General features: G+C 37.5%; 1 protein-coding gene across 1 annotated transcript in view; it reads right to left on the bottom strand.

Annotated features, from left to right (window-relative positions):
- Positions 1–11,995, bottom strand: part of SUPT20H (SPT20 homolog, SAGA complex component) — a gene marked incomplete at its 5' end in the record, with an annotated part of 33,417 nt that extends 21,422 nt beyond the window's left edge. The window contains 9 exon segments of the mRNA XM_079721955.1: positions 1,674–1,813; positions 4,214–4,267; positions 4,390–4,506; positions 6,937–7,040; positions 8,042–8,171; positions 10,644–10,710; positions 11,182–11,240; positions 11,893–11,973; positions 11,975–11,995. Coding sequence (XP_079578081.1) covers positions 1,674–1,813; positions 4,214–4,267; positions 4,390–4,506; positions 6,937–7,040; positions 8,042–8,171; positions 10,644–10,710; positions 11,182–11,240; positions 11,893–11,973; positions 11,975–11,995 — 773 coding nt within the window.
- Positions 11,996–26,467: the final 14,472 nt, after the last annotated feature.

Raw genomic sequence — 26,467 nt, 5'->3', positions numbered from 1 at the left:
GTAGAACACTGTCACTTGCCAAGGAATGTTCTAGGCACTGGTGAAATAAAAATGGACAAGACTAACAAAATTCCTGCTACCACGGAGCTGACAGTCCAGAAGTGAAGACATACATATACAAGTAAACAGGTCAGATCATTCCAGATAACAATCAGCAGTAGGAGAAAAACCAGGGTACTGTGGTGAATACGTGATAGAGAGGGCAACATTAGGGCAGGGAAGGACTCTGAAGAAATGATGCGTGAGCTGAGACATGACAAGAAGGAACAAGCTGTGAAAAGATCAGGGAAGGAACAGTTGAAGCAGAGAGAGAGAATTTTAAAAGGTGCTGAGGCAGGAACAAAGTTGGCTTATTTTTAAAACAGAAAAATGAAGGTAGGACTAGAGCATCTGGGTCCACACAATGGGAGATGAGGTCAAAGAGCAAGGCAGGGGCCTTGCAGATGAATGATAATGCATTTAGAGTGAATGTGAAGTACAATGGGATGGTTTTAGAGGAATTTAAGCAAGTGGTGGCGTGGTTGGCTTTGAGGTTTTCAAAACATTACTGTGGTTTGCTTACATGGCGAACAGACCAGAAGCGAGCGAAGGTGAAGTAGGAAGACCAGCTAGGAAGGATTTTATTGCAGAAGTCAAGATGAAGATGATGGTGGCTTGGCTTAAGGCACTGGCAGTGGGCGTGGAGAGATATGGACAGAGATACTAGGAGACTTTATAGGACTGCTAATGGATACAATTTGGACTTATTTCACTATTTCCAAAGCTGCACCTTTTCCCCAGAATATATTATTTCCACAGTAAAGCAGGGAATTTAGAAAATGGGTAGGTTATTTCAGCCCCTTCAAACTTGAAGAAGACCCAAAGTGGGCAACTCAAACAATTATGCAAAGATAACTTAATGATGAGCCTACTATAACTGCAGACCAAATTAATATGCATTCTTTTACTTTATTAACTAGAAGAGATAGCTAAAACATTCTAAGACAAATTACCATGTTATAAAAAGGCATTTAGTTAGAAACTGACTTCTCAAAATGTGATCATTTTCCCAGATCTCTAAAAGAAATTACAAATTGTATCATTAAAGGTAATGTTAACAAAAATTAAACTGGTGTTAGGAAGTGATAAATTATTCTTTCTGCTCATACCTGTCTCTTCTCAGAATTTCTATCTTTTTGGTGAACAAACTCTGAATTTATAGGTAGTTTGTTCTTCAAAAGAATGCAGAAAATGCATCACTTCAATATAAAGCAGAGTACATGTTAAAAAAATCCTAATTCTTACACAATAAAAGTATTAAAGACAATTAAAAATCCAATTTTAAAAAATCAAGGATTTCCCTGGTGGCACAGTGGTTAAGACTCCACACTCCCAATGCAGGGGGCCCGGGTTTGATCCCTGGTCAGGAAACTAGATCCCACATGCATGCTGCAACCAAGAGTTCGCATGCCACAACTAAGGAGCCCGCGTGTTGCAACTAAGCAGCTGGTGAGCGGCAACCAAGGAGCCGGCGAGCCGCAACTAAGACCCAGCACAAATAAATAAACAAATAAATATTAAAAAAAAAAATCAGAGCACATTTATTCTTTAAAGGGAAAAGATACCATAAATGGCAAAATTTAGAGCTACTGCTCTAGTTCTCTTTTGGTTTATCCTTCCACAAAGGTAATTACCGTTTCATTGGGCGCGTGTTCATCTTTTGCTTGTTATAGAGCAGCCTGTTTGCAGTGCAGGTTACAGCTATAGAAGGATCAAGACACAGTGGTTCAGCTGTAGCTAGAATCAGTTGGCTCTCAAGCAAAAGTTTGTCTTCCTGAAATATGTAAGAGCATATATCAATACCAGATTTAAGATTTTTAAATCATACGTATCACTTAATCTAGAGATATTCCTTGGAATATTTCTGCTAAGGAGTACAGTAAAATACAGTATTTCAAGTTCCAACCTAAGTGTGTAAACTTTAGAAACCTGACAGCATAATGAAACTACTAATGGAAATTCAGTAATTGGTACAAAATGGTCAAATTTTAAGAATGCCTATCCATTAGCCCAACAAATATTTACTAAGCACCTACAATGTGTAAGACACTGTTCTAGATGCGGGGGGGGGGAATCATGAGAAAACAGATAAAATCCTGTCCCCACAAAGTTTACAGGACCAAGAGAGATGACAGCACTTTCACTAACTGAGATAACAGTCCCATTCTATACTCAGCTTAACTTCATTACAAGAATAAAAATGACTCCACTAATACTGTATAAACTATATACACCAATTCCAAAGTTTATATAGGCTTTTTACCTGTATCGTTTAACTTACTTTACTGAATCCTATTTTTTCTATTTGTTTTTTGCTTAAACTCTGAAATATTTTAATGGCTATTAACTAAATTTTTAAAAAGTCAAATGAATCAATTAATTACTGCTGACTAAAAATTTTTTCAAAAAAGAAACATTGCGGGCTTCCCTGGTGGCGCAGTGGTTGAGAGTCCGCCTACCGATGCAGGGGACATGGGTTCGTGCCCCGGTCTGGGAAGATCCCACATGCCGCGGAGCGGGTGAGCCATGGCCGGTGAGCCTGCGCTCCACAATGGGAGAGGCCACAACAGTGAGAGGCCCGCGTACCGCAAAAAAAGAAAAAAAAAAAAAAAAAAAAGGAAACATTGCTTCTTTCGCTAGGTCTATTCAACTTATTACGGAAATTTTCAAAAATACACAAAACAGAAATATAATGACACCCACGTACCAACACCCAATTTTATTTAACAACCGCCTCTAACTTTTTTTGTTTTTCTTTGTTTTCCTGGAGTAATTTTAAATACATTTTCAATGTTGTATTATTTCATCTGAAAAATCCTTCAGGACGCACTGCTAACTGCTAAGGACCTCTAATATCCAGTCTAGATAAATTCCCATTATCTCAAAAGCGTATTCTTAGTTGGTTTGAATTTGAACTCAAACAAGGCCTACACATTGTATTCGGTTTTTATCTCTCAAACATTTTTTTAAAAAAATTCTGTAACGATCACCTCTTCCCCCATCTTTTTTTCTTTTCTCATGCAACTGATTTGCTGGGATTTGAGCAACTGCTTCCTCAGGGTATCATTTAACTGGGTCTGGCTGGTTGCTTCCTCATCCATGTCATTTAATGGTTTCTCTTACTCCATAAATTACTTTTAAACTGTTGGTTAGATGTAGAGGCTTGATTTAAATTAAGGTTCTATTTTTTAAACAAGAGCTCTTCAACAGTACGACTGTACACTTTCTCGTGCGCCACGCAAGGAGGCACACAAGGATTGACTGTCCCACTTTTACACCAGATGGTTTAGTCAGACTATAGGTTTTTCACATCTTAGAAATACAGCCATCTAGATTCATTAAGACTTCCAAGTTGATGACATTTAAAAAAGTCTATCATTTCTTTTACACTTGTTAGCTGAAATTTTTCTTGCGGATTTTCCTTGAAAAGGCAGAATAAAGGCTTTGGTCTCTCCCATTATTTACCAATCTTCAGAGTAAGAAATCAATGCCCTAAGAACCTCCAATGATGACCAGTGAGTTTGTTTTTGAATATTCTTTTAATAGCTTTTAACCTTCTTGTAAACAAAAAGTTTACAGCCCAAACTACAACACTTCATAGTTACTGATGAACTGAATCTTATTTTATAATCATATTTCACAGCTAGAATAATTCTCATTATTGATATTTTACTTTAACTATCGTCTTTATAGTAACAGAGAAATAATTGAACACTCTTGTGAGTGGGCACCTCATATATACTGAGCCAGCACTGGAGGACTAACTGGCTATTCTCCAGGTAAGAGACGTCCCCTAGGACTACAACCAGTATGGATGGCAAAAAAGACAAGACGAGCTAGGTCTGCTTTAGAATCCTAGATGACAGAAAATCAGCATCTATTTGTATCCACAACAAAACATTCTGTTTGAGAGGGGATACAAAACTATGTTTCACATTGGGTGAGGTCAGCCTCACCCTATTATACTATGCCCTAAAAGCAACTGGGACTGAACTGTTTTAGTTCCTTGAAGGATTACTGCATCTTTGTAGAGACCCTTAACTTCTAAAGCTCATAAAGCAATCCCAAACTTTACTCATAGATAGAATTATGAGCAGAAAATATCTTTTGCTTAACTTAGTAAATATTGTTTCATCCTATATATTACTGTTTGGGATTAAAAAACAGAACTAACCTGCGTCCATTTATGGTTATCACTTGTTATTGAATGTACATCACAGATTAAAGTCTAGAAGAAATAAAAGTTAAAAAAACACATTAATGTATAGGCATACAAACATATGAAGACATTTAGTAAGTAAAACTCCAAATAAAATCTGAAATAATACTTCTTAATTAAACATTCCTTACCTGCATTGTTGGACGTAAGAGAATGTGCCTACTTTGGTAACCAGGAGATTTCATGTTACTGGACTGCCTGTAGTCACGTATTTCTGCTATGACACATCCACAGTGAAAAATATTAACCTGTTTTGAGTGAAAATATATAAGTAGATGTCATTTTTCAAAAGCCTAAATAAGTGGGTTTATATTGAATGTTTCAGGTTCTTTACATTCTTATGTAATGTTTCTGACCACTCACATACTCTTAAATGGAACTCCTTGGTGGATTTACCACCATATAAACCCTTTAAAAGCACCTGTTTATGTTCATCACGACTCAAGAAGCAGTTTAACACTGTTTAACTGTTTGCTAGTAATAGAATGGCATCTGGCATTTGTACACTGTTAATGTTACAGATCACTGGTATCGCTGTTCTTTTTTTTTTTTGGCTGTGCCATGAGGCTTGCGGGATCTTAGTTCCCTGACCAGAGATCAAACCCGCGTCCCCTGCACTGGGAGTATGGAGTCTCAACCACTGGACCGCCAAGACGGAAGTCCCTGCTTTTCTTCTTGACACTCACTGGCTCACTGGTGTACTCTGCTAACCCTGTCATTACTATAAATTGTCAATAACCATGCCAGAGTTTTAGCTTATAGATACAACTGCTATATTTGCTCTGCTAAAATTTCCAGAAGATAGGCTTTACTAATAAGAGGAAGAAAGCTGACATTAATTCAAATAATAATCTCTGTTAATGATACTGTTTTTTTGTCCTTTTTCTAAGTCCAAAGGTAAGAATCTCTGTCACTCAAGTCTTGCTAATTATCACTTGCCACAGTCGCTTATGGTATTGTGTGTTTTCACCATTCAGAACTTTTAGTGGGTACTGTGACCTCCATGTTGTCAATCATTATTATGCTCATGCTTTTTAACCAACATTTACTGAGCCACGACAATGTGAACTTTGTGTCACGCACTATCCAAGAAGCTTCATAGATAAAGTGGTGAGATACTTGCTCTCAGTGTGGTAAGACAGGCAGTAAACATGTAAACAAATAAACAAGGTAGCTTGAGACAGTGAATGCTACAGAGGAAATAAAACAGGGAGGGGCTTAATTTAGACTGTGTGCTCAGACAGAACTCTCTGAGGGAGTAATTTTCAGCTGAGACCTGAATCACAATAAAGGGCCAGACGTCTGGGACAGATGAGCACAAGAGCAGACAGAAGAGCAGATGAATAAGACAGGTATAAGCTTGGTGTGTTTTAATATGGAAAGAAGTCACGGACGGCTGGAGTGTAGTGAGTGGGGATGAGAACCAGGAGGTGAAGACACACAGAAAGGCAGGTGTTTTGTACACTGAGAGGACACTGGAGAACTTCAAACAGGGAACTGTGTTGTTGTTGTTTTCTGTTTTTGTTTTGTAAGCTTAATCTGGTTGTCTGTGGAAAACTGATTTCTAGGGTTCTAGAATGAAAACAGGAAGTTCAGGAAGGTAACTATGGAAGGTCAAGACCATATATTTTGAAGGTACAACTGACATTTGCTGGTGGACTGAATGTGAAAGGTGAGAGTATAGTTATCTGTCAGATTGGAAAGACTGGTAATAGAACCGGTTTGGGAGGTAAAAATAAAAAGCTCTGTTTTGTCATGGTAAGTCTGAAGAACCTAATCTACATCCCAGTAAATATGTATATTTGGAGCTTGGTGGGATGGTCATTGTGATAGAGATAAGCAAGGGATTAACTGTCATTTTTAAAAACTCATTAAGCTGTTTGAAATCATCCAGGGAGAGGGTGTTACTAAAGAACAGAATCCCTAGGACTGAACCCTGAACATATTTATGGGGGAACAGAGATGACAGCAAAAAAGACTGAAAGACTAGAGGGAAGAGAAAAACCAGGAAGGTGATGTCTCAGAAGCCAAAAGAAGGGTGTTTCAAGGAGGAAGCAGTTATTTACACTGAACTTTGCGAAGAGACCAATTAAGGTGAGAACAGGAAAGGATTTTCTTAGAAGTTGAGAGATGGTACAATATGCTTATATTCTTTACCTACTAGAGAGAGGAAAATAGATAATAGAAGAGAGGAAGGTTAAAGCTGCAAGACCAGGAGAAGGATCCAGAACATAAAGTGGAGAAGATGCCCTAGGAACAGCTTATTTCATCCATTTTAACAGGAAGGCAGGCAGAAAGTGTGGACAGAGATGTAGGGATGCTGGGAGGAAATGGGAGTTCCCATCTGATGGCTTCTTTTTCCTCAGTAAACTACAATAGTATGGCTGGAAAGCCAAGAAAGTAAGCAGTTTCTTCCATAATTTCTTGATTGTAGCTATAAGGAGATTTCCAGTGGATGAGTTAATTGTTATAGCAAGTTTAGAAGAATCAACTAAATCTAAACATTTCAGTAGAGCCTAAAGGATAAATATCCCACAATAAACCAATTTTCACATAGCTATGTACAATGTCTCATTTCATGTTCCATGCACTAGTGAGAATACAACTAAATACCCTTCATCACAAAACAACATGTATCTAGCAAATCTAAGGACATTTTAAAGAGAAAAATTTTGTACCTGAGATTTTTCTAGGAGATCAACCAAAATAGGAGGTAATTCTTCTGCATCCAAGTATTCAAGTAATTCCCCTTCTTCATAAGGCAGTCGAATGGTCTCAGAATCTTAATTTTAAAACATAAAGTTTCAGAAAGTGATCAGCCTCGCCAAAAAGCCTAGGTAATAATTTAAGTAACTTCTGATAAAAAATAAAGAGAATAAAGCCAAAAGCTCTCCTAAAGTCCTTCTTTATTTAAGTCTTAAAAATAAATCACCTTATATATTGCTAAAAAACTTGATAAACTGTATACAGTTTTAGAGCAGAAAGGAGAAAACACCTAACATACTATGGAAAACGTCTGGCACAACAATCATAGTACCAATCACTGCCAGCAGTATAGTAATCAGAATATGATAAAATTCCAACATCTGTTAACTAAAAAGTTCCTTGAAGACTGCTTAATCTAATCTGGAAGTCAGAGGGATAATCTGGTATCACTCTGAAAAATGACTACTTACAGACCCAAATTCTCTTGGTGTTATACAATTAACAACCAACACAAGAAAAAATTCTTAACTAGGTAAGTTCCTTGTAGAACTCATAGTTTCATCACTGTATCAAAATTTAAATGCCTCTTTAGTGAAATCTAAGAGTATTTATATTTTAAAACTCTATTTTCATATTCACAATAGGAATAAAATGTTGAAATCTATTCAAAAGGCCATGAATCTGCTTAACTTTGAAAGCTTCAGACTCAAAGTATATTCAAAGCACAGAAGAAAAACATACCTTAAAACACCTGGTGCTATCTTAAATACATAAATAGCAACAGAACGAAAGGAAATTTTGACAAGTATTTAAAAATTATGTCTTTTATAATTTAACTTCAAAGACCTCAGTCAGAATACTTCTCAAATTCCAGAAGGCTAATCACACTAGAGGTAACTTCTAATATTCTAACAAAACATCATAAAGAGAACAATTTGGAATCAAAGTCTTCTTTTATCAAGTCATCACTGATCGGAAGGACAGATCATTTAGCAGGTTAAGAAGCTACTTCTAAAAGACAGCACATCCCACCTAGCAGAGGGATTTTCGTGGCTGCTGCCCTCTGGAAGTTCTTACCTGATCCATTTTTTCCCCTGAGCATCAGAGAATATCCCTCATTTCCTGGGTATAGGTTGACCACTAAACATGACAATGTCTCCTGCATAACAAGCTTCTCTAACAAGTTCACATTTCTTCTTAATTTCTGCTTTAAAAAGAGGCAGAGCTCATGAAAATAATCCAGCATCACAAAGAATGCAATCATTTAACAAAATCAGACCTGAGTTAATCTTCGATACTCCTTCCACATCTGTGTAAACTTAATTTTGATCTATTACTATGTTTTAGGCAAATGAATTAATATCACAAAGAAAAACTAGTGATCTACATATAAAACAATAAACACACTTAAATATGAAATATGTACTGAGTACACAAGTAGCAAATATTAAAAATATTTAAAAAGGAAAACCATTAACTGTAAATATTTTTTAGAAAGATGCTATAATGTATAATTAGTTTCTATTAAGTATAAATGTACATAAATAATTTGGGGCATTTTCTTTGGTTGTACTGTTACAGAGCACATTTCTTAAATATTTTAGAGCCTAAATTAGATCCAAACAAGCTCAACAGCTCTAATCAGCTGAAATGTTAAACCCCAAAATATCTAACTGGTTAAGAGGACGTAAGTAATTTAAGCAATTTTCTGTAAATCAATTTAACAGCTCCTTAGAAACCACTTTGCTAAAAAAACCAAAAAACTATCAGGGAACCTAATACACATACATCAAAATCTATTATTTTAGAAATGTATATGGTTTAAAATGAAACCCACTTATAGATATAATAAATCCTTTCATCAAATCTTATTTGTGAAAGATGTCAATAGAATATTTTTCATGATATCAAAAAACAAATCCATTTTGAGTATCATATTCAACGTGCATATATATATATACAGTCATATGCAGAAAGAAATTATAAATTCTTGATCTATAATCACCACAGAATCAAATAAATGCATTTTGAAAATAAATTTTTAAAAAGCAAAGCAAAGCAAGTTTTAACCACATTGATGGGAAGTCAGAAAATGTCTTTCTTAAAGGACCAGACAGTACTTTAGTCTTGTGGGCCGTATGGTCTGTGTTGCAACTACTCAACTCTGCTATTTACCTCAAAATCAGCCACATACAAGACATAAATCAAGGGGTGCTGCTGTATTCCAATAAAAGGTCATTTACAGAAACATGTTGTGGGCCAGATCTGGCTGGTGGACAATGGCTGTCAACCCCAATTTAGCATCTTCATTTATGTATCTCTCCTATCTTAGTTCTGTCTCTGAGGCAATGGATATGCTCATTATACTGACTGTGGTGACGGTTTATGGGTGTATACTGTGAAAATTAATAAAAGGAAACCTCAACTAAAACTGGAGTGGAGAAGGACTGCAGAGGGAGCTCTTCTGCCCCACCACTCATCATCAATTACCCCAAACAGGAAGACATCAGTTACTGATCCCACCAGGAAGAGAACTACCTTGAACTCCCAAACAGGAAATGCAACTCCTTTACTTCCCCAACTCGGGGAAGGGAGACTTTCTTCTTCCCAGCAACAAGCTCAGTGAATGGGAAAGGACTGCAGCCCAGCCAATGCAAAACACCTGTAGCTCAGCCAATAAAAAGCTGTCATTTTGGCACTTTTACTTTCCTCCAATGAACTCTCATTTTTTCCTTGCTGATGATTTTCTTTCCTTGTCCTGCCCTCCTTACAATAAAAGCCTTCCATGTTGTGCAACTCCTCAGAGTATCTCTGCCAGATGAGATGCTGCCCAATTCATGAATTGTTTAATAAAGCCAATTAGATCTTCAAATTTATTCAAATTTTTTTAATACACGTCAAAACTTATAAAATGTACACTTCAAACATACTCAACTTATTGTATGTCAACTATACCTCGACAGAATTTATGGAAACCATACCATAAGATTTACTCATGGTTTCACAATCATTTTTCTCCTAAAGATTTTAAAGGTTAGATACTACTGGAATTCCACCAATTTTTTGCCTAAGAGGTATTCATTTTTAAAGACAGACAACAGAAGCTCAGTAGAGCCCTTTAAGGCTCTTACGACCTGAGGGTCCAAAAGATATCAAGAAATCAATTTCTATTACATTTCTACTGCCCATACTTTCATGCTAAATAAAAATGAATTAAGTTAACTTGGGCATAAACTAATTTTTCTGACCAAATTCACCTTTTATTATCACATCTAAATCTCCTACGTATCCTGTAATAGTTTTAACTATCCAGTGCAACTCACCATGAAGAAATAGTTTAATTTTCTCGTTTAATTTTCTCCTGTCTTCAGTCTACAAATAACTTCTCAGGAAGAAAAAGATGCAAAAGATAATATATATGGTGGCTTTGCTTCTTCTAACTTCCCAGTGAGATAGTCCGTTACTCAGCAAACATGGTTCCCCTCTGCTGCCTAAGTAGGTGATCTCTGCCAGGTACCAGATTAGCCAGAGCTCTGGTTTAGCTGCAGAACTGGCTAGTCTGGTTAGAAAAGATATTTGTTCACTAACAAAAATATAAATCATCCAAATCTAATTCTTTCAAATTTCCCTCTTCCACTACATTTAAAAAGTCATAATAACATAAAAAATGTATACTTACCTTAACCTCAGGCTCTTTTTCGCATTCTTCAATATATAAATCATAAAGTTTTTGAAATATTGATTTTCTAAAATTTAATAAACAAAGGCAGTATAAAAGTAATGTTAATATAATAATCATAAAATAAACATTTTGAATTTTCCTGTAATTTTTCCTCCAATTTCCCAAAAACTGGGGGCGAAGTGGGGCTGGATATGGTAGCTAACACCAACCTAGAAATTTCTAATACAGTTGACCCTTGCACAACACAGGGGTTAATTCTCGTATCACTTAGAGTCGGCCCTCTGTATCCGTGGTTCCTCTGCATCGACAGGTTCAACTAACCACTGACCATGAAGTACAGTATTGTCTACTACTGAAAAGCATCTGCAAATGAGTGGACCTGCACAGTTCGAACCCACATTGTTCAGGGTCAACTGTATATGCAAAGTACCCAGAACATAACATTTCTAGCTCAGTGTCTAGGAAGAATTAAATAAATGATGGCTATCATCATATTTCTGTGAGTCTAAGATATCAATTAATTAAGCATTCATACCTTCCACTAGATAGGTATTTCCTTTTAGGAGGTCTCTGTCGGGCACTTTCAATGACATACTAAAAAAGAGAAGTTTAAGAAAACAGCTTGTCTTTTGCATACTGCATGAACAACAGTATTAATAAATCATGTAAGGCTAAAAAGGCTGTTCAGTCACTCAAGTCTCTGATGCATATTAAATCATACCTTTTAGGGAAACCTACTTTATTTCTAAATATATGTTACAAACAAGTGAAATTTAAACTGCACTAAAATTTAGCACAATATTTACTTGCTATATTATAAGCAAAATCATAAGAGTTTCACCACTGTGATTTCACAGGTTAGCAATATTTTCAATGTTTTATGGTTGTTCAGAATATGCATAGCATACCCAATTACAAGGACTCTATATATTTGAGCTATTTTTCCCCTTTAATTGAGCAGTTAGAATATCTGTTAAAACAGAAAATTTTAGAAACTCTATGACCTGTTCAAATGTTTATTCCACTGTGTTATTCAATTTCTATTCCACAGCATTATAATCTGAGCATTCCAAGTAACAGACGATCCAAACATCATCTGGTAGTTTTTATGTATTTACAGAAAAATTTGCATACTCGTCCTAATATTAAAGTACTCTTTTGACAGTCACATACGAAAATCTCTTAAAACTGAGTTCTGTCAATTAAAGACAACACTATTTCAATATGTAACTTAGTCACGCCTCACCTCCGCACGATCCAAAGCTAGTTCTAAAGCTTGTTGCTGTAAAAAGTAAATAGTGTATTTGGTAATATTAGTTATTTTCACACAAACATAATTTAATATACATATAACATTTTCTAATTAAGTGTTTAAATGTGTTTTATTTTCTAAAACAGGTCTAACATTTTTATTTCTCTCCTCCACCCACCCCACTGTATGCTCAAGATATAGCACAAAGAAAATATATGCAGTCTCAGGCACCTGAATATGACCACAAATTAGTTAAGAAATGCTACCATGATTTTCTCTGGCCACGCCTGTGCAGCTGATACAGGGCTGAGGGTTGGATATGGTAACTACTACCATTTTAAAAACATCAACATTTTAAGAGCACCATTCAGGAAAATATACTGGCCATCAGGTATGCAATTAAAGTGAAGCAAAGACTAAAATCCCTTAAGCTGCTAGGAATCCTGAAAACCGAGGGGCTTGTTATGTTGGTACCTAATATCAACTTAGAAATTCCTAATATTATGCAGAGAAACTATAATACAATGTTTCTAGGTCAGTGCCTAGCAAAAATAGAATAAATGAAGGCTATCCTTAGCATGTTTTAATGAGTTTAAGATACCATCAGTTATATGCCTGAATTATTATTTAACATTAAGAAAAAAGTGCTGCCAATTATAACTGTAAGATGTCACTGACTGTAGACACATTATCACTTCAGTAATTAAAACGTAAAAGCAAATGCATCTTAGAAATGATGAAAATATAGTATTATTATTACATGTACAATTTGAGATCTACTAGTAGATCCCCATCCTTCACTGATTTCTTAGAGACCCTTATTATAAGGCAAGAGGGAGAAATAAGAAGGTTAACTGTCTTCCTCATTTGTATAGCATTCTTCTGTAATGATACCCAAGAATAAAAAGTACTAGATTTTAAAAAAAATTAAGCAAATACACCACCAATGATTTCTTTCTAGTTTTGTGGTTTGGGTATCACACAGAGTTACAGTATTTTTCATTCACAATGACAGTCATTTTTAATTTCATTGAGAGGCAAAGAATTTCATTTTTTATTTACAAGAACCTATATTTTTGTTTTATTGTGCAGACTCCAATACTTCAGTCTACTAAGTTGCATGGAATAAAAGCTCCTAGCACCCACCAAAATCCCAAGAGGGTAGGGAGAAGAATAAATATTGCCAGACTTTGGAAGTCATGAAAAGGTTGAAGAGACCCTGTCCTCCTAGTCCTAAGGACGGAGAATACATATGATTACAAAAATAGTTGGCCTTTTTTTTATTTAATAGATCTTTATTGGCGCATAATTGCTTCACAATACTGTGTTAGTTTCTGTTGTACAGCAAAGTGAATCAGTCATATGCATACACATGTCCCCATATCCCCTCCCTCTTGAGCCTCCCTCCCAGCCTCCCTATCCCACGTCTTTAGGTCATCGCAAAGCACTGAGCTGATCTCCCTGTGCTATGCTGCTGCTTCCCACTAGCTCACTATTTTTACATTCAGTGTGTATATAAGTTGATGCCACTCTCACTTCGCCCCAGCTTCCCTCTCCCCCGCCCCGCCACCCCATGTCCTCACGTCCATTCTCTACATCTGCATCTTTATTCCTGCCCTGCCGCTAGGCTCATCAGCACCTTTTTTTTTTAGATTCCATAGATATGTGTTAGCATATGGTATTTGCTTCTCTCTTTCTGACTTACTCCACTCTGTATGACAGACTCTAGGTCCATCCACCTTACTACAAATGACTCAATTTCGTTTCTTTTTATGGCTGAGTAATATTCCATTGTATATATGTGCCACATGTTCTTTATCCATTCATCTGTTGATGGACAATTAGGTTGCTTCCATGTCCTGGCTATTGTAAATAGTGCTGCAATGAACACTGTGGTACTTTTTTTTTTTTTTTTTTTTTTTGATGTGGACCACTTTTAAAGTCTTTATTGAATTTGTTACAGTACTGCTTCTGTTTTATGTTTTGATTTTTTGGTCCAGAGGCATGTGGGATTCCTAGCTCCCCGACCAGGGATTGAACCTGCATCCCCTGCACTGGAAGGCGAAGTCTTAACCACTGGACCGCCAGGGAAGTCCCTAGCTGGGCTTTTTAAACAGCAGTAGAACCCCTACATATCAAGCATCTAAATGGAGTAAGTAAAAAAGTCTAAAATATGCCAGTATTTCAAAAGGTTGTTAAAATAAATTTATACCAATTTAATTTATTAAACTATCTTATGGGCAGATTTCAATGAAACTTGTTTCCCAGGATTCAAGATGAGATTCTTGAGAATAAACTATTTTCCAACATAAAAACATAACTTTGAATATATACTCTTGACAAAAACACAAGGTTCTTTTAATTATTTTGGCCATAAAACCTTCAAGTAAGTTTAGATCAAAAAATTATAATAAACACAATCAAATGTATACTCTAGGACAATTTCAAATAGCCAGTCTTCTCAAGCAAATATTTAATCTTCTGATATCAAAACTTTAGAAGCTCCAGTGAGATATACTTGCGTATGTAAACACTAGTATAGTTTATTCACTATTGCGTTCAATTACTTAAGAGGGAAGTGACTGGCTAATACGAATGCAAAATACAAGGCAAGGTCAGAACCCCACTGTGATAGCTTTTCTCTAACAGTGCAAGGGTATACACGCAAGATCCCAAGAAGAGAAGATATATGTTTTCTGAGGTTTATCCGATATGGTGGTTAGTGTTCATTTATTCTCTGTCAAATGCTGCTGTTTCTTTAAAACAGAAAGTGATTTTTTTCTCCTTTGTCTTTAATTCTTTAATGGCAAGAGTTAAATGCCCAGCCCTAAGTATGTTTACCGACTCTAAGTGGTAAGTAGAAATCTGCCATTAGAAGTTTAAAACTAATGCTGCTTAAATGTTATTTGCAGTAAGCAGGTTACATTTGTTGTTAAGAATTTTTTTTAAATCTAAATTAAGAGGAACTTTAAACTATGAGAAACCTATGCCCCCAGAACTATTTGTATTTATACCATCCTTCTTGCCAATGATTTGGACTATAGTAAAGCAGACAGAAGTAATTACTTTTTTTTTTTTTTTTTTTGTGATACGCGGGCCTCTCACTGCCGTGGCCTCTCCCATCGCGGAGCACAGGCTCCGGACGCGCAGGCCCAGCGGCCATGGCTCACGGGCCCAGCCGCCCCGCGGCATGTGGGACCCTCCCCGACCGGGGCACGAACCCGTGTCCCCTGCATCGGCAGGCGGACTCTCAACCACTGCGCCACCAGGGAAGCCCTACTTTTTAATACTTCACAAAAATAAGGACAGATAGATTATCTGTGTAATCTGGATATGATTTTAACACTGAGTTGAGCCCCCTATTTTGTAGAGAAGATTTTGCATGTGATTGCTAAGTAATTTCCCAGTTAGGGTAACTTGGGCAGCTTACAAGAATATTTCTGTTTCATACAGATACCTTTATCGAGATGAAGGAAGAGAACATTCTAAGAATATTAACATACTGAGCTGTAGCTTACCATTGTGGTATAAAATAGCGGTCCAAAAAGGAGAAAACTTATGTGCGTTGATGAAGTGGGGTGAAAACCGTACTTTTAGAAATCAGTCTTAGAGTACTGAAAAAGCAAAAATAACACAACCCCTATATTAACATAAAGCTCTCAAGAGATATGCGATTACTTAGTAATTAACAAGGAAAATTATTTGAGGCATATATATTTCTAATACTCTTTAAAAATAATTAGTAACAATAAAATTCATTATATGACAATCTATACACTCATTGCTGAAAAGTTGTAACTAGGTAGGGCAAAATACAGTTTGCAAGCTAAAATCATTACTCAGTTTCTTAAAAATGTTTAACACCCAGGAGAGAATGTTTTTTAATTTCTTCTATCATCACAGTTGCTGCTTTCATTGTTACTCTGCATTATTTTAACAGCCTGCCCTCTGGCCTTGGTCACTGCACAGTTCACTTTACAAATCATAGATTTCATCATACCTGCTGATAAAAGTCCTCTAATGATATTCCCCCAAATGCCCCAGGCTACATTTTCCAGTGCAGCTCCAGTTCTTCCAGCCTTTCACCTCTTCAAGCAAACAAGATACACCCCTGAAGAACCTCATTCCTCTAACACACAAGCTCTCATCGAGGCTGCACAAGAGAGTAACCTTGGGAATCTTTAAAAAGTGGGATACCCACGCTCCACCCTCCAGAGATTCTCATTAACTGGTCTGGAGTAGGGTCCAGGGATCACCATTTTGGAACTCCCTAGGTGATTCCAAGGTGCTGGCAGTTTAACTCGACTGCTATATCCTCTCTGCCTCCCACAGAAATAGTATATTTGCTCTGAGAGTGATGCTAAATAAAGCTTATTTTTAATCTAATTCTTTACCTAACTCCTTGTAACCACCCCTGTGTGTCTATACACAGCTGAGCACATCTTTAAGCGACAGAAAACACTATTTTCCGTGTTAAATTGTTTTGGTTCGCTTTGGGTGAACCCAAAGCTTAAGTTTTGCCAGTTCAGGTTTGAAAAAAAAAAAGGAGGGGAGAGGGTGGAAAAAACAGGAAAAAAACCCACAAACCACCAAAAAAAGACAAGCACCATACAGGTTCCAGGAATAATCATTTAAAAAACAAGTAAGACAGTAATCCTACTCTAGAAGAGCTCATGAAAGATTTAAGATGAATTTACGGTGAAAATTTTCTGACCATTGAATCTAAAGATGAAGATACACTAGGTAGAGGCGAAATGTGATGATGACTATCTCTTGTCACTAAATTGCGGGGGATGGAGGGGAAGGCTTAGTGAATTTAAACTAAGTACTAAAAAACCCAATAACCACTTACAAACCAAACATTCTGACTGTATACAGAATTTACTAGAACCCTGGAAGAAAACCACTGTAATTATCATCGTCTTCATTTTACAGAATAAGGCTCTCAGAACTAGTGACTTTCCCATGATCACACAACTAGACTGGAATTCAGACCTCTCTTTTTAATATTAAGATTCTTTCTCCTAAATCCTACAACCTTCCAGACCACTCAATCCAACAGCCATTTTTAGATTTTTGAAAGCAAAACATTTAAAGTAAGGCCTCGATTCTACTCAGACTAATAAAATATTTTTTCTTAATTTTGACCTATTTTTACATCATGGTTATCACCCATCGTACACGGTACTCAATCTGACTCCGAAAATCGCGCTAATCACTTTCTATTGAGAGTCCTACTTCACTGTACGCAGCCCCTGCCTGGTGGTGATTATCGGAGATGGCTTCCAGAGGCAAGCTATTCGCCAAGTTTATTTCTGAACTCCCGAGAACCACGGCGAGGACCAGTAATCAATTCTGAACGTCGCCATCAATCCCACTGATTTCCCCGATCGACGTGAGTCTCCTCCAACCGCTCAAGCATTTGTTTACAACTCAGACTTTACCTGAAAAACGGCCCAACTCCACAGCGCAGCGAACTACCTTTTTTCAATATGGACACCGAAAACCCCGCCCCCAAAGAAGCGCTACGCGCAATTCTTGCGAGTTTCCGGAAATACCTGTAACTGGAACCCAAGGGTCAAAACTAAGATGAAAAGCGTGACTTGGAAGCACCGCGCGAGGCAACGGAGGGACCGCCGGGAGGGCGGCTGGCTCGACCCGGCCCACCGCGTCTCCGGGGACACGGCCTTCCTCCCTCAGGCTCCGGGCCCCGGAAGCGGCGAAAAGCCACTCGGGAAGCCGCTCGCTCACCTCTGACCCCGCCCCGAATCTCGCGCGCCTACCCCGTCCACAGGCGCGCCACCGCCACCCGCCGCAGCCCACCTGTGCGGGCCGCCGCCTCAGGATATCGCCGCGCAGAACGTGTCGCGCCGACCTCGGCGCCGCGCTGCCGGCTGCGCGCCCGCCCGCCGCTCGGTCCGCACGCCCCCTTGCCCGCGCGGCGCCACAGCCGCGCCGACCGCCTGTTACGGCGCCCGCGCTTCCGATTGGCGCGCTGGGCGGGCGACCGCGGGCGGAAGCGGTAGAGGTGGGAAGGCGGGGCCGCGGCCAGGAGGCTCGACGCCAGGATGCTCCCGCCTGGGGCTGGTCCCCGCGAGGCCTTTCGTGACTAAGGCCCGGTGGTGGGGCGAGGCCCACGAGCGCTTTCGCTGGCCCGGCATCCAGCTCCGTAAAACGAGAGGTAGCGTGTGGCTCTTTGTGAGGTAGGGAGCCCTGTTTAATTTCTACAGTGAAAGAAACTTGGAACAAGCTTTTCTCGCTTAGCCCATCCTCATGAAAGGGAAAGACACCATTCCTGTATTTAATAGTGCAGGCCTTGCAGCCTATGATAGTTTATCAATCAAGTGCCAATGAATTTAATACCATAAAACAAAACACCTCACTGAAGAGTTGTAAAGATTCAGGAACGGAATAACCAGAGCACATTGCAATGTCTGGTTGTAATTCTGCACCTTTAAACAACTTTGGTTGTTGGGTTATAAACTTTTATAAAATGATTATTGAAGTGAAGCTCACAGAATGTGAAATGAAACACTTTTAAGTACACAATTCAGTAGGCTTCAGTACATTCACAGTGTCGTGCACCCACCAACCATACTGGTTCCAAAACAATTTCCTCACCCTTGTTAAGCAATTACACGTTATTCTTCCCTCTCCCAGACCCTAGCAGACCCCAACTGCTTTCAGACTTTAAGGATCTACCTAATCTGGGTATTTCACGTAAATGGAATATGTGACCTTTTTGCATCTGTCTGCATTCACATAACATAATGTTTTCCAGGTTCATCCACCTTATAGCAAGTATCAGGACTTCATTCTTTTTTATGGCTAATATTGCATCTTATTTGTGTGTATATACCTCAATTAATTCATACATCCAGCAATGGACATTTGGGTTGTTTACACCTTTGAGCTATTGTGAATAGTGCTGCTATGAATATTTGTGTCGAAGTATTGTTTTCAGTCCCTGTTCTCAGCTCTTTCTGGTATATACTGTTAAAGAAACCTGGAATCTGACAGTAATTCAAGCGGTAAAAACCCCAGATTTTATTCAGGAACTATTGCAGTAGGGAAAAGAAACATTAGTATAGAACTGGGTTCAGTTACAAAAACAGCATAGACAAGTAAGGATTTATAGCCAAGGTGGGGCAGGGAAACTGGGTGGAAATTTCCTAAAAGGAAATATCAGGTGTAAGGGCTGAATTCTGGCCAAACCGACTTGAAAGGATTCTTAACTGAAGGCAGACCAGGATGATCAGCTATTAACGGTGGGGGGGATGAAGAATCCGATCAGATATTGAGGGTGATCAGATACCCCGGTAGGGGTTCTCTCTAAACTGACCTAGCTGGATTCTTACTACATCTGGTTGATGCAGATCCCACAAGACCGATACTAAAGTAGAGGCTAAGAGGGCTTAGAGGAGCCTGACTAAAGTTTAGTCAAGGAGAGAGTCTTTGTCAGTACCCAGGAATGGAACTGCTGGGTCATATGGTAATTCTATGCTTAAATATTTGTGCAGTCAATAAACTGTTTTCCACAGTGGCTGAGACATTTTACATACTGATAGCAATGTATGGCAGTTCCAGTTTCTCCACATCCTCACCAAAACTTTTGTCTTGTTTTGTTTTTGATCATAGCCATTCTAGCGGGTATAAAATGGTATCTCGTTGTGGTTTTGATTTGCAGTTCCCTGTTGGCTAATGATATTAATTGAGAATCTTTTCATGTTCTTATTGGCCATTTGTATATATTCTTTGGAGAAATGTCTACTCAAGTCCTTTGCCCATTTTTAAATTGGGTTGTTTGTTTTTTTGTTGTTTAAGTTATGAGTTCTTTATATATTCTGGATACTAGACCCTTATCAGATATATGATTTACAAATATTTTCTCACATTCTGTAGATTGTCTTCACTTTCTTGCTAATGTTTTTTGATTTTCAAACTTAAATTTTTGATGAAGTCTAATTTATCTATTTTTTTCTGTTGTGGATTGTGATTTTGGTGTCATATTTAAGAATCCATTGCCAAATCCAAGGTCATAAGGATTGTTGAAAACCATCTCTGCACTTCGTTTTACACAAAGCAGAAAGTGAGTTTATCACAAGGATTTCAACCTGCAAGCCAAGAAACTTGAGGCTATGGGAGCGACGAGTTCTGAGTTGCTCACAGACTAAAGAGTGTGTATAGGGTAAATGCAGAAGTAATTTGGCTTTTTCAGCTGATCCTTATTTGGATCAGTGTAGTTGTGTCAGGGGAACAAGGAAGTCCAAAGATAGCATGAGCAGACTTGGTCTTTGGGGACTGGCTGGCATCCTCTGCTGATTTCTGAGGAGGGCTGTAAATTCCTGCAACTTACATTAGGTAAGGTAAAGTTTCATTTTTCTTTAATGCACCTGTGTTGTCCAACTCCATTTTGTCCCCGATATAAGTGACTCCATTTTAGTTTTGGTTCTACAGAATTCACCCCTATATTCTTCTAAGAGTTTTATGGTTTTAGCTCTTATATTAAGTCATTAATCCATTTTGAGTTTATTTTTATATACATTCTGTGGTAGGCATTCCATTTCATTCTTTTGCATGTTGTCCCAGAATCATTTGAGGAAGTGAATATTCTTATCCACAATAATTGGACTTGACAACCTTGTCAAAAATCAATTTGCCATAGATGTATGGGTTTGTTTCTGGAGTATTACTTCTACTTTGTCCGTCTATATGTCTGTCCTATGCCAGCACCACACTGTAGCTTTGTACTAAGTTTTGAAATTGGGAAGTGTAAGTCCTCCAGTTTTGTTCTTTTCCAATATTGTTTTGGCTCTTCAGATCCCTTGCAATTTTATATGAGTTTGAGGATCAGCTTTTTCATTTTTGCAAAAAAGGCAACTGGGGTTTTGATAGGGATTGCATTGAATTAATAGATCTCTTTGACAAGTATTGTTATCTTAAAATATTAGGTCCTCCAATCCGTGAACATGATGTCTTTCCATTTATTTAAGTCTTCTTTAATGTTTTTTCACAATATTTGTAGTTTCCAGTGTACAAGACTTTCATCTCCTTAGTTAATTTATTCCTATCTATTTCATTTTTTTTTTTGAATGCTATCTTAGTCTGTTTGGGGCTGCCATAACAAAATCCCACAGACTGGGTGCCTTAAACAACAGAAATTTCTTTCTCACAGTTCTGGAGTCTGGGAAGTCCAAGATCACGGTGCTGGCAGATTTGGTTTCTGGTGAGAGTTGTCTTCCTGGCTTGTAGAGAACTGCCTTCTCCGGGTGTCCTCATGTGGTGGTGAGGGAGAAAAAGGCAGCTCTGGTGTCTCTTATTATAAGGATACTAGGCCCTCTTTCCAAAAACAATCACATTGGGGCATAGAGCTTTAACGTGAATTTTGGGGGAACACAATTTAGTCCATAGTAAATGCAATTATAAATGGAATTTTTACTTAATTTCCTTTTCGGATTATTCATTGTTGATGTATTAAAAAAGAACTGATTTTTGAGTGTTGATGTTGCACTCTGAAAACTTGCCAAATTTGTTTATTAGTACTAATACTTGTGTGTGGTGTGCATGTGTGTGTTCTTTAAGGTTTCTTTTTTTGTTTTTTTGTTTCTTTTGCGGTACGCGGGCATCTCACTGCTGTGGCCTCTTCCATTGCGGAACACAGGCTCCGGACGCACAGGCTCAGCAGCCATCGCTCACGGGCCCAGCCGCTCTGCGGCATGTGGGATCTTCCCGGACCGGGGCACGAACCTGTGTCCCCTGCATCGGCAGGTGGACTCTCAACCACTGCGCCCAGGGAAGCCCTAAGGTTTCTTTATATAGGATTGTGTCATCTGTAAATTGAGGAAGTTTTACTTATTCCTTACAGTTGGGATGCCTTTTATTTCCTTTCCTTGCCTAATTGCTCTGGCTAGAGTCATTCCTTCATTTTAAGGTATTGCTGCTAGATACAGAGTGCCTAACCAGGTTATCCAGCACTGAGTGGAGTTCAAACTGACTTTAGCAGGTCCTGGGTCAAGACTGGTCCACTTTTTGGTATACTAATTAGGGGTATTGATCCAGGATTGGATAAGTCTAGACCAGATTATTTTTAAAAGCAGGTTTAAAATAAATAAATAATTAATTAATTAAAAAATAAAAAGCAGGTTTAGGTAGACTTTATCTCTCCAGCATCGCCTAAGAGCAGTTTCTCAAACAGGTGATGAGCTTTGTGCTGGCACAGAGCATTCAAACATTTGCTAAATGCTTTAACTCCAGTCATGGGACCTCCCTAAACAGATTCCACATAGAGAAAACCTGAAATCATCTTAAAATGTGTGTTGCATGAGAATGAATTCTGAGTTATGAAAATGCTTCTTCTAATTTGTAACTAGACAAGCTCTCTCATAACAATACTTTAAACATTTACTGTGTAAATTTTCACACGTTAATCTCATTGAACATTTTAACTGTCTTAAGAAATAGGGTAGGAATCTTTCCATTTATAGTTGGTTGAACCATATGAAATTGCTATATTTTACCATTTTTAACCTACAAAAATGGCAGTTACGTTTGGTCCTACCTAAAAGGTGAGGAAATTGGAGAAGTTAAGAAAGGCAAAGGAGAGTTAGTGGTAGAGTTTCACAACTCCTATACTTATGTCTCCAGCCTAGAATACTCCCCTGGACTCCGTACTCATCCACATCTCCTCTTGAACATCTATCTAGTAAGCTTCAAGTTTAACATGGTAAAAACTGCTCCAATCAAAAGACATAGAATGGCTAAATGAATTTTTAAAAAGTATATGCTCTTTCACTTTAGCTTTAAGAATGTGTACAGACTGAAAGTGAAGGGATGAAAAAAAGATATTCCATGCAAATAGACACCAAAAAAACCCCAAAACAGGCTTAGTTGTATTTATATCAGACAAACAGACAAAATAGAGTTTAAGCCACAGCCTAATAACAGGCAAAGAAGGTCATTATATAATGAAAAAGGGGTCATTCCAAGACAATATAACATTTGTAAATATACACCCAACATGGGAGCACCTAATTATATGTAGCAAATATTAACAGACCTGAAGAGAGAAATAGATAGCCATACAGTAATAGTAGAGGATTTCAATACCCCACTTTCAACAATGGATAGATCTTGTAGATAGCAAATCAGTATTGGTCCTAAACTACATGTTATATCAGATGAACTTAACAAACATATACAGAAATATGAACTTAACAGACATATAGAGACCATTCCATCCCAAAGCAGCATAATACACATTCTTCTCAAACACACATGGAATATTCTCTAGGATAGATCACATGTTTGGCCACAAAATAAGTCTTAATACATTTAAGAGATTGAACTCGTATCAAGCATCTTTTATGAAATCAGAAATCAATTATAAGAAGAAAACTGGAGAATTTACGAGGAGATTAAACAACATGCTTCTGAATAACCGATGGGTCAAAGAAATCAAAAGGGCAATCAAAAAATATTTTGAGACAAATGAAAATGGAAAAACAAATACCAAAACTTATGGGATACAGCACAAACAGTTGTAAGAGGTAAGTTTATAGGAATAAACACCTACATTAAGATGCAAGAAAGATCTCAGATTAAAAAAACTAACTATATACCTCAAAGGACTAGGAAAAAAATCTAAGCCCAAATTTAGTAGAAGGAAGGAAATAAATTTAAAAGAGTAGAAATAGAGACTAAAAAAGACAATAGAAAAGATTGAGCTGCTTTTCTTTTTTCTTTTTTTTTTTTTTTTTTTTGCGGTATGCGGGCCTCTCACTGTTCTGGCCTCTCCCGTTGCGGAGCACAGGCTCCAGACGCGCAGGCCCAGCAGCCATGGCTCACGGGCCCAGCCGCTCCACAGCATGTGGGATCTTCCCGGACCGGGGCATGAACCTGTGTCCCCTGCATCGGCAGGCGGACTCTCAACCACGGCGCCACCAGGGAAGCCCTGCTTTTCTTTTTAAAGATAAACACAGTTGACAAACCTTTAGCTAGACTCACCAAGAAAAAAAGAGACTCAAATAAATAAGAAATGAAAGAGGATACATTGCAACTGTTACCATAGAAATACAAAGGATCATAAGAGATTACTGTGAACAATTATATACCAACAGATTAGACAACCTAAAAGAAATGGATAAATTCCTAGAAACATACAACCTACTAAGACTAAATCATGAGGAAATAGAAAATCTGAACAGACAAAGTGCTAGTAAGGTTATTGAATTAGTAACCAAAACCCTCCCAACAAATGAAAGTTCAGGACCAGATGGCTTCACAGAATACTACTAACCAATTAAAGAATTAATATCAAATATTCTCAAATTCCTTCAAAAAACAGAAGAGGAGAGGACGTTTTCAAACTCATTTTATGAGGTCAGCACTACCCTAATACCAAAGCCAGCCAAGGACACTACAATAGAAGAAAATTACAGGTCAATTTTCACTGGTAAACATAGATGCAAAAATCCTCAACCCAATATTAGCAAACCAATTCAACATTACATTAAAAGGATCTTACACCATGATCAAGTAGGATTTATTCCTAGGATGCAGGATGGATCAACATCTGCAAATCAATCAATCATATTGACAAAATGAAGGATAAAAACTATATGATCATCTCAATAAATGCAGAAAATTATGTTGCAAAATTCAACATTTGTTCATGATAAAAACTCTCAACAGACTGGGTGTAGATGGAACATACCTTGATGTAATAAGGACCGTATATGACAAGCCCACAGCTAACATCATAATCAATGATGAAGAGTTGAAAGCTTTTCCTCTAAGATCAGGAACAACACAAAGATGCCCATGACACTTTTGTTCAGTATAGTACTGGAAGTCCTAGATAGAGCAACTAGACAAGAAAATAAATAAAAGGTATCCAAATTGGAAAGGAAGATGTAAAACTGTCTCTATTTGCAGATGACATATATAGAAGACCTAAAGATGTCACCAAAAAACTGTTAGGACTAATAATCAAATTCAGTAAATTTGCAAGATACAAAACCAATATACAAATATCAATGCATTTGTATACACTAATTACTATTAGGAAGAGAAATGGAGAAAATAACTCCATTTAGAATTGCATCAAAAAGAATGAAATACCTAGGAATAAATCTAACCAAGGAGGTGAAAATCTGTACACAGAAAACTATAAGACATTGATGAAGTAAACTGAAGACATAAATAAATGGAAAGATATTCTGTGCTCGTGGATTGGAAGAATTAGTATTGTTAAAGTATCTATACTACCCAAAGTGATCTACAGATTTATTAAAATCCCTATCAAAATTCCAATGGCATTTTTCACAGAAATAAAAGAAACTCCTAAAATATGTTTGGAACCACAAAAGACCCCAAATGGCCAAAGCAATCTAGAGAAAGAAGAACAAAACTGGAGTTATCACACTTCCTGATTTCAATCAATATTACAAAGCTACAGTAATCAAAACAGTATGGTATTGGCATAAAAAAAGACACAGAGATCAATGGAACAGAATAGAGATCCCAGAAATAAACCTATGCATATGTGGTCAATTAATTTACAACAAAGGAGCCAATAATATACAATAGGCAAAGGACAGTCTCTTCAATAAATTGTGTTGGGAAAACTGGGCAGCCACATGTGAAAGAATGAAACTGGAGCACTATCTTACACCATACACAAAAATTAACTCAAAATGGATTAAAGACTTGAATGTAAGACCTAAAACCATAAAAGCCTTAGAAGAAAACATGAGGTAAGCTCCTTTATAGTGGGCTTGACAATGAATTTTTGGATTTGACACTAAAACCAAAGGCAACAAAAGCAAAAACAAACAAGCAGGGCTCCATCAAATTATGAAGCTTCTGCATAGCAAAGAAAATCATCAACAAAATGAAAAGACAACCTATGGAATGGGAGAAAATATTTGAAAGTCATATATCTGTTAAAGAGTTAATATCCAAAATATATAAACAACTCATATAACTCAGTAACAAAAAAACAACCTTATTAAAAAACCAGCAGAAGAATAGAATAGACATTTTTCCAAGAAGACATTCAAATGGTCAACAAGTACATGCAAAGGTGCTTATCATCACTAACCATCAGGGAAATGCAAATCAAAACCACAATGAGATATCACCTCACACTTGTTCGAATAGCTATCATCAAAAAGACAACAGATAACAAGTGTTGGTGAGGATGTGAAGAAAAGAGAACCATCATGCGCTGTTGGTGGGAATGTAAATTGGTGCAGCCACTATGGAAAACAGTATGAAGTTTCCTGAAAAAATTAAAAATAGTTCTGTATGATATAGCAGTTCCACTCTGGGTATATATCTGAAGGAAACAAAATCACTATTTTGAAGATACATCTGCACCCGCATGTTTGGAACCAACCTCAACATCCATACACAGATGAATGGATAAAGAAGTTGTCGGGTGTGTCTCTTTCCCTCTCCCTCTCCCTCCCTCCCTTTCACTTTCTCTCTCCCCTTCCCTCCATAAATGTATATATATATATATGTAACTGTGTGAGGTGATGGATATTAGACTTATTGTGATCATTTC

This window comes from Hyperoodon ampullatus (assembly GCF_949752795.1).
Source record: "Hyperoodon ampullatus genome assembly, chromosome: 16".
Taxonomy (NCBI): Eukaryota; Metazoa; Chordata; class Mammalia; order Artiodactyla; family Ziphiidae; genus Hyperoodon; species Hyperoodon ampullatus.
The sequence above is the reverse complement of the archived record's forward strand: the minus strand, read 5'-3'. Positions and strand labels throughout refer to the sequence as shown.